The 9,707-nt window shown below is 49.4% G+C and overlaps 1 protein-coding gene across 2 annotated transcripts in view; it reads left to right on the top strand.

Moving 5' to 3' along the window:
- The first annotated feature begins 1,469 nt into the window (after positions 1-1,469).
- ITSN1 (intersectin 1) overlaps positions 1,470-9,707 on the top strand; it is a 57,342-nt gene continuing 49,104 nt past the window's right edge. For both annotated transcript variants that reach the window (XM_078616205.1, XM_078616204.1), the window contains exons 1-5: positions 1,470-1,731; positions 5,799-5,859; positions 6,385-6,477; positions 7,190-7,253; positions 7,805-8,124. In XM_078616205.1, coding sequence (XP_078472331.1) covers positions 5,832-5,859; positions 6,385-6,477; positions 7,190-7,253; positions 7,805-8,124 — 505 coding nt within the window. In that variant the 5' untranslated portion in view covers positions 1,470-1,731; positions 5,799-5,831. The remainder of the gene's footprint in view (positions 1,732-5,798; positions 5,860-6,384; positions 6,478-7,189; positions 7,254-7,804; positions 8,125-9,707) is intronic.

The following is a 9,707-nucleotide window of genomic DNA, read 5'->3' as shown; positions in this document are numbered from 1 at the left end:
ACACAAACACTCAACCTTGCAGAAGCCACCTTTAAATTGTATTGCCAGTTGTACACCTTCAACAGATATCGTATGGTGTTCGGCAAACTTGTGGAATTAATTAGTTTCGCTCATTTAACCAGTCCACTATTGTTGCCTTTTTTACACGCTTTTATTTAACTCACTTTGTCTGTTGTATCTTCAAAAAATAAATCTTGTCACTCAATTTTTACACACTTCCCAATGTGCTATCGACTGCAAACTTCGTATAGGTATGTCATACTGATGACAATACGATATTCTATCATAGAAAATCCAAAACATATTTTTGTACTTTTTACACGCTTTTATTTAACATACTGTATGTGTTGTATCCTCAAATCTTGTAACTCAATTTCACCCATATTCCCGATGTATCGACTGCAAACTTGGTATAGGTATGTCATACTGATGACAATACTATATTCTATCATTGAAAATAAAAAATAAAATATTTTTAAACAATCTTTCCCAAGACAATTTTTCCCCGTCATAACACGACGTGTACCAATTTCGACATTCCAAAGCGGTCGTATACCGAGGTATGACTTTCCATAACGGATCTGGCCATAAATTATAGCGCGACAAGGTGTCTTATTACTGGGACATTTACAGCAGCAAAACAATGCAAATAATCTCAATTGCATGTTTCTAAACGTGCTTGTGTGCGTGTGTATATTGTGTGCGATTGTTGGAGCGGTAGTGTCGTAGTTAGCGCACTGCGCTACGAAGTTCGATTCCCGCTCACGGCCAACATCAGTGGCGATTGCCTGAAGCGGTCCTGGGCCCTCCCCTAGGTCGACTCAGCCTCAAATTAGTACCTGGTGCGATGTGTAAACATCGCGACTGGGGAGACAAAGGTGGTCGGGCGGGGTGCTGGCCACCCATCCCTTCGTGTGCCGTGCCAACCTTTATAGGTGCTACTCGCTAGCAGCACTTGCCCCTACAGTCTGTTAAGGCTACACGGGTGACCTTTGTCTTTGTGTGTGGCTGTCGGCTTCTGGGGTCAGTCTAAAGGTCCAAGGCTTGCAGGCTGTGAGAGGGGTGGAAGGTCACCGTCATCGCTCGGTGGAGCTGCATCGGTGACGTCACGCTTGGTTGACCGCAGCTGAACACAAACACACACAAATGACGTCGCTATCAGAACTCGCGGTGACGTCATTTCAAAGCGCTGAAATATGCACTTGTTGGGTGTGACGTCATCGTCCACTTTACTCTGCAAAAGTTCGTGACGGCGCGCGGCCGCGCTAATTTCTTTGGTGACGTCATCGCGACCGAATCGCCACGCCAATGCCCCGCGGTCGGCGACGGGCGTCACCGGGTGGAGAGCGACGTCATCGCGTGGTCTCCGCTAATGACGTCATCGCGCGAGCCGGCAAGAGTGACGTCATCGCGCGGGCTGGCAAGAGTGACGTCATCGCGCGAGCCGGCAAGAGTGACGTCATCGCGCGGCCGGCAACAGTTGACGTCACGGGACGGACGCCATCGCGGGCCGCCCGGGTCGCAGAGAGGCAAAGAGGCCCAAGGGCCGCGTCCGCCTCAGGGCCTCCCCTCAACCACCGCCCCCCTCCTGCCCCCCTCCTCCTCCTCCTGCCCCTCGACTCTCTGGGCCACGCGCATCGGGAGGCACCGCGGGAGACGGACTGAGGCAGGCCGCTGAGGGAGGGAGACCGCCTCCGCGCGCGCGGCCTCGGGGGAGCCGTCGACAGACAGGTGAGGGCGGCGCGCCGATGTTGGGGAGGGGGGGGGTCCCTGTCGTGCTCCCTGTCGGCTCCCTGTCACGGGGTCCAGTCAGGACCATGTCGCGTCCTATTCAGGCTCCTATTGCCTCCACCCCACCCCCCCAACCTTGAGGCGGCCCCTGTGATGTTTCTGTCTCGGGCTCATTGCTACTCCCGAATGGAGCCCTACCTCAGATCGCTATCGGCTCTCTCTCTGTGGGGTCGCTATGACGGGGTGGGGGTGGTCATCGTCGAGCCCTGGGAAGGAGCTGTGGGTTGCCAGCAGACCCCTTAGAGACCCATGTGAGACCCCTGTGAGCCCTCTGTTGGGTCTCCCCGCGTTGACACTCGCCCCGAGGCTTCATTTCAGGCGGTGCACGTCCACGTATGCAGGGCTCTGCCACGACGCCTCGCCTCGCCTCTCTCCCCCCGCTCTCTCTCATCATCATCACCCTCTCTCATCATCACCCTGTCATCATCATCATCACCCTCATCATCATCATCACCCTCATCATCATCATCATCACCCTCTCTCTCATCATCATCCTCTCATCATCATCACCACCCTCTCTCATTCCCTTCACGTCAATCCTCGTCTCTTCCCCCTCTCCTCCTCCTCATCACCACCCTCTCTCATCATCATCACCACCCTCTCTCATCATCACCACCCTCATCATCATCACCCTCTCATCATTATCATCATCACCCTCTCTCATTCCCTTCACGCCAATCCTCGTCTCTTCCCCCCCTCCTCCTCTCTCATCATCACCACACTCTCATCATCATCATCATCACCCTCTCTCTTCATCATCATCATCACCCTCTCTCATTCCCTTCACGTGAGGAGGTCTTCCTCTCCACGAGGTTCTGAATCTTCCCCGCTTGATCCTTGATCAAGCCTCGTCTCTCCTCCTCCTCGTCTCTCCTCTCTCATCAATTCGCCTGGACAAATAGCAACCCGGGGTGGGACGGGGGTCGTCGACTTAATCCGCAGTGACCTTGCACATCAACCACGTGATGTCACTGCTGTTGGTGATGTTACTGCTCATAATCAACGTTTTTGGGTTTAGATCGCGTTATTTATAAATGTGTCGTAACCCTCCACCACCCGACACGGCCAATCAGTAAAAAAGTGTCACGTTGACAAAAGACAAATTAGTTCACTGCTTTAGCCCACCGGTGCGTTGAAGCGCGAAACCACAACATTTACAATTCGGGTGGTGGAGGGTTACGACACATTTATAAATAACGCGATCTAAACCCAAAAACGTTGATTATGAATAATATTGGTCGCGAAAGCCTCCGTGTTAAACTGATGTTACTGCTGTTGGTGATGTCACTGCTGTTGGTGATGTCACTGCTGTTGGTGATGTCACTGCTGTTGGTGATGTCACTGCTGTTGGTGATGTCACTGCTGTTGGTGATGTCACTGATGTTGGTGATGTCACTGCTGTTGGTGATGTCACTGCTGTTGGTGATGTCACTGCTGTTGGTGATGTCACTGATGTTGGTGATGTCACTGCTGTTGGTGATGTCACTGCTGTTGGTGATGTCACTGCTGTTGGTGATGTCACTGCTGTTGGTGATGTCACTGATGTTGGTGATGTCACTGCTGTTGGTGATGTCACTGCTGTTAGTGATGTCACTGCTGTTGGTGATGTCACTGATGTTGGTGATGTCACTGCTGTTGGTGATGTCACTGCTGTTAGTGATGTCACTGCTGTTGGTGATGTCACTGCTGTTGGTGATGTTACTGCTGTTGGTGATGTCACTGCTGTTGGTGATGTCACTGCTGTTGGTGATGTCACTGATGTTGGTGATGTCACTGCTGTTGGTGATGTCACTGCTGTTGGTGATGTCACTGCTGTTGGTGATGTCACTGCTGTTAGTGATGTCACTGCTGTTGGTGATGTTACTGCTGTTGGTGATGTCACTGCTGTTGGTGATGTTACTGCTGTTGGTGATGTCACTGCTGTTGGTGATGTCACTGCTGTTGGTGATGTTACTGCTGTTGGTGATGTTACTGCTGTTGGTGATGTCACTGCTGTTGGTGATGTCACTTCTGTCGGTGATGTCGCTGCTGTTGGTGATGTCACTGCTGTTGGTGATGTTACTGCTGTTGGTGATGTTACTGATGTTAGTGATGTTACTGCTGTTGGTGATGTCACTGCTGTTGGTGATGTCACTGCTGTTGGTGATGTCACTGCTGTTGGTGATGTTAGTGATGTCACTGCTGTTGGTGATGTCACTGCTGCTGGTGATGTCACTGCTGTTGGTGATGTTACTGCTGTTGGTGATGTTACTGCTGTTGGTGATGTTACTGCTGTTGGTGATGTTACTGCTGTTGGTGATGTTACTGCTGTTGGTGATGTTACTGCTGTTGGTGATGTTGCTGCTGTTGGTGATGTCACTGCTGTTGGTGATGTTACTGCTGTTGGTGATGTTACTGCTGTCGGTGATGTCACTGCTGTTGGTGATGTCACTGCTGTTGGTGATGTTACTGCTGTTGGTGATGTTGCTGCTGTTGGTGATGTCACTGCTGTTGGTGATGTTGCTGCTGTTGGTGATGTCACTGCTGTTGGTGATGTTGCTGCTGTTGGTGATGTCACTGCTGTTGGTGATGTTACTGCTGTTGGTGATGTCACTGCTGTTGGTGATGTCACTGCTGTTGGTGATGTTACTGCTGTTGGTGATGTCACTGCTGTTGGTGATGTTGCTGCTGTTGGTGATGTCACTGCTGTTGGTGATGTTGCTGCTGTTGGTGATGTTGCTGCTGTTGGTGATGTCACTGCTGTTGGTGATGTTACTGCTGTTGGTGATGTTGCTGCTGTTGGTGATGTCACTGCTGTTGGTGATGTTGCTGCTGTTAGTGATGTCACTGCTGTTGGTGATGTCACTGCTGTTGGTGATGTCACTGCTGTTGGTGATGTCACTGCTGTTGGTGATGTCACTGCTGTTGGTGATGTCACTGCTGTTGGTGATGTCACTGCTGTTGGTGATGTCACTGCTGTTGGTGATGTCACTGCTGTTGGTGATGTTACTGCTGTTGGCGATGTCACTGCTGTTGGTGATGTCACTGCTGTTGGTGATGTCACTGCTGTTGGTGATGTCACTGCTGTTGGTGATGTTACTGCTGTTGGTGATGTCACTGCTGATGGTGATGTCACTGCTGATGGTGATGTTACTGCTGATGGTGATGTTACTGCTGTTGGTGATGTTGCTGCTGTTGGTGATGTCACTGCTGATGGTGATGTCACTGCTGATGGTGATGTCACTGCTGATGGTGATGTCACTGCTGTTGGTGATGTCACTGCTGCTGGTGATGTCACTGCTGCTGGTGATGTTACTGCTGTTGGCGATGTCACTGCTGTTAGTGATGTCACTGCTGTTGGTGATGTTGCTGTTCTTGGTGATGTCACTGCTGTTAGTACTGCCAGTGTATTCCTGTCGATATCAGTATTGTCAGTACTGTAATTTCTGTCAGTGCTCCCGTATGTTTCCATGTTAAAGTTCCTTCGCACCGTACGTGGCAAACCCACAAAGTTGCCCTGTCAGTGCTGTCAGCATACTGTTATGTCGCTGTTGTCAGGGACAGTGAGTGTCAGAGTGATTTATGTTCACATTCAGAGCACTGTAGGTGGTGTCATGGTTCTTCGTCCACTTTCAAACGTAGCGGGACCAGTGCTGTGTCCACGCTGTGGTGATGATGTCAGTGTTGTCACGGGTTTCCTCTAAGTGCCATATCTCAGTTCTGTGGAGTGTGTTCAGTGCTGGCGATTGCTATATTGGCCTGTACTCTCGTCGTGTTGAAATTATTCTATGGTAGTGTTCTCATAACTCTATTGGTATTTTAGTGCTGTTATTTATGGTGTTGTGTTCGGGTTAGCAGCGGTGCCGCCCTGGTTGGTTGCATTGTGCGCTCTTTCTGCATTTCTTGCTGTCATGAACGTTGCTTGCTGAGTAATGTCCACGCCATTGCCTCTGTACTAATATCGGCGCTCTATGTTGTGCTGTCTCGACACGATCCTCCGCTGACGGCCTTGTGTTTATTTCTTCCAGATGGAGTGTGCGTGATTCAGCTGAGATGTAAACATGGACCAGTTTGGGACATCGTTTGCCGGTGAGGCCGCTTGAGCACTCTCGCAAGACATTGTCGGCAAGACGCGGCGAGTGAAATGCAACTTAGAGTCTAAGACCAGCGAGTGTGCAGCATGTTTTAGTTGGCGTGCAGTTGACGGTGGAGAAAAAAAATTAAGCGTACAAAAAAGCAGAGAGAGGTGCATGCTTGGAATGTACATATGTACTTTAAACTTCTTTCGCACCATACATAGCCAACCGTGATAATCGGAGCAATTGCATCAAGAGAGAAGTGGAATATAGGACGTACAGGTCAAACACATTCATTTGTAATTCAAGGCAAGCTAGTGGACTTGGGCAGATACACTTTGCTAGAAAGGATTATGAACGGTGGATGAGACTAATATGAGCATGGAAGCTAAAGGAGGGAATATAAATCGGACGACATCCACTGTGGTTTGCTAGATGGGTTTGTTGCATTGGGAGTCCATGAGTTATGGTGATGTCTTGAGACCATCCAGGAGTGATTAGACCATGGGCAGTGATGATGCGTGTGTGTGTGATGCAGCTGCTGTGGACGTGTGGGCCATCAGCGCGGAGGAGCGAGCCAAGCATGACCAGCAATTCCTTAGTGTCAGCCCAGCAGGAGGTTACATCACAGGTAATCTCTCACCTTGCTTTTGTAATCGTTGTGTTGTGGTTTGAGTTCACCTCTCCATACACTTATAACAGAACCTGGAGGATGACGATATTGAAAGGCTTTGTGTGGAGTATATTCTTAGTTCTATCGGTAAAGTCACGTAGGTAAAAAATGAAATCAAAATTAATAAAATAAAATAAAAATCACGACGTTTCCGAGGCAACACAAGTCTCCGTCATCAGGTGGGACCGTCACTAAGAATATGAATCCTTGCAGTCACGAAAGCTTCAAATCTAGAATTTGTGTGGAGTGTCACATGAAGAGGCTAAATGCATTCGAGATGTGGTGTTACGTTGGAACGGAAAGAGTTACGCTGGTGCGATGATAATAAAAGTGAAGATGTGATGAGATATGGCTACAAGCAGCAATTACTGAGAAGTTTGATTGGAAGAAAGGTGGTATACATGGGACATAACCTAAGAAGGTCACAGCTGGAGATATGGCGAAGCAATCTGCAATATATTGTACGTGGGGAATGAAACAGATCAGTATGGTGGCACAATGTGAGCAGTCAGATGGATCTCTCAATGAGGGACGCTGAAGATCGTGAACGACGGCATCTGTCATGGGCACCAACCGTCAGTCATGAGGATGACACTGGATAGAAACTCTGCTTGAAAGCACGGGTGTTTAACGTGCTTCAATGTCATTGTGTCCACGATTGTCTTTGAAGGTGAGCAGGCACGAAGCTTCTTTCTGCAGTCGGGGCTTCCTGCACCCATCCTTGCACAAATATGGTGAGCATCGATCAATCATTTACCTTCTGTCTCAAACAAATGTCATGCAATTTTTTGAATAAAGTGTTTGCTAGAAACAAGTAAGGGCAATAGTAAACACTCAAAAGCTGATTTCTGGACAGAAAAAGGCAAGGTTGTGACCATAGGATCGGTCCACGCATTGTTTGTATCATGGAGTGGATAAATGTTGAGTTGGTTAAAGCCATTTTATTTTATCTGGAATTGCCAGAAGGATTCCTTTTTTACCTCTCCTATTGTGTCTTGCATGCCACTTGACATCACTTCCCTACGTTTCGGGCCACAGACACAAAAGAGCAAAAATTGTGACGGTGTTATATTTGACATCAGCAGCAGCAGTGACGCCCAAGTGGATGTAGCATAGACACGGTGTCATGATGTAACATGGGAGGACCGATCCCACGGTCACAATCACATTTGGCTGCCTGCAAATCACCCCTGCCGTCGCCGCCTGCGGTCGTGGCAGCGGCGAGCGTGTATGTATGTGGAGGGAACTTGTGCGGCGGGGAGGCTGATTTGCTGTGTTCTTGCAGGGCGCTGGCGGACTTGAATGGCGACGGTCGTATGGACGCCCAGGAGTTTTCCATCGCCATGAAACTCATCAAGATGCGTCTACACGGCCACGCGCTCCCCGCGGTGCTGCCACCTGCCATCCTGCAGCGCTCCCCCTTCGGGCCTCTTGTCGGCGGGGCCCCTCTGCTCGGGGTGGGGGGCTCCCTGGGGAGCGCGTTGGCGGGAGGGTCCCTCGCGGGCGTGGCGCCGTCTTCCTTGACGCCGCCGCTGAGCACTGTGGGAATTCCTGCACCGATGGCCAACGGTGTGCAGGGCTTGATGCAGCCCTTCCCTACGACTGGTGCGTGTCACGATGCTTTCGCGTACGCGTGTGTGTTCATTACGTGGAAATTTACGGCGGCCAAATACTATGAATACTATAAACGCGCGATGTTCATTCTAAATGTGGAGCGGAAATCCGGAGGATCCACACGACCACGGGGAGAGAAATATTCCAACTCCAAATATACAGCAGCAGGCGTCAGTGTCGGGATCGAACGCACAACCTCCTGTATACCAGGCGGGGTAGTTAACATCTCGCCTCCGTGGCGCGATTAACAGCGCTTGCCCTGGCAGCTTGTGTAGGCTACGCGTGGATCTCTTGTCACTGGTCCGTTACGGGTTATACCCGTGTCCCCCGCGTGCAATGGGGGCAACACTTTTGTGACGTGCTAGCATGGCACATGCATTCTAAAGGTTACCAACTTTATACTCTTAGGTTTTTTCGGTAAAGTCACGTAGGTAAAACTTAAAATTACTAAAAGTAACAATAGAAATAAAATAATAAATCACGACGTTTCGGAGGCAACACAAGTCTCCGTCATCAGGTGGGACCGTCACAGCTAAAATTACTGCATCAAGTGATACCTACGTATCACTTACCTACGTGACTTTACCGACAAAACCCAAGAGTATGAATCCTTGCAGTCACGAAAGCTTCAAATCTAGAGTTACCAACTTTCCCATTTGCAAAAAGCAGTGTGAAGGAGAGAGAGAGAGGTGTGGGGGGGGGCTGTAAGATTGAATACATGCAGCGATGTGTGTATAACCCGGGTCTGATTTCTCACTCAATATTTTGTGGGTCTGAAGTAAGTGTACGTGAGTCATTGAGTCATAGCCACGTGCATAACAAAAACGATGCTCGATCTGGTGCGTCGCGTGAGGATATATATTCTGGGTCGCTGGCCCCAGACAGACTCGGGCAAACTTAAGCCCTCTGTGTAGTTTGTTTTAAGCCATCACGGAGGGTCATATGTAACAGATACATAAGCAAAACATGCCTCAAAATTAAACGTGTTTTCAGTACACCAGCCTAGGCAGGCATTTCTGGCCCCGTGTTTAACAGCAAAGCAGCATTTTGTTTAAGCGGTGAGAATCTGGATAGGTTCAGAAGCTAGATCTATCCAGCGAGCATGCTCCATGCAGTTTAACACGTAGGCCTTTTTGGGTTAGAGCGCATAAATATTTCAATGTGTCGTTAAAACCCGCCACCTCCCGACACAGCCAACTAGTTAGGGTTGTCACGTAAACAGAACGTGGCCCATTCGTCACTAGTACAGCACACCGGTGTGTTGGAGAGCCAAGCCACAACATTTACAATCTGAGTACGACGTTTCGCTAGTAATTACAACTAGCTTCATCAGGCGACAGCCAGATTTGTGGAGAAGTCCACCTGTTTCGTTCCTTATATAGAGGCGTAGATGTGGTAACCACACTTCTGCGCTCTTGCGCAAAGTGGGGGGGGGGGCTATTTTAATACACAATGGACAGAAAGGACACGATCAAAGGGCTCGCATAATGCGCACGTATAATGTACGTTGACTCATTAATCCCCCCCCCCCCAACAGCAGTGAAATATTTGGGGCTGTTTGTGATAATGACGTT

Source organism: Lampetra planeri, chromosome 50 (assembly GCF_965212315.1).
Source record: "Lampetra planeri chromosome 50, kcLamPlan1.2.h2, whole genome shotgun sequence".
Lineage (NCBI taxonomy): Eukaryota > Metazoa > Chordata > Hyperoartia > Petromyzontiformes > Petromyzontidae > Lampetra > Lampetra planeri.
Note: the sequence above shows the minus strand (reverse complement) of the source record. Positions and strands in the feature narration are given on the sequence as shown.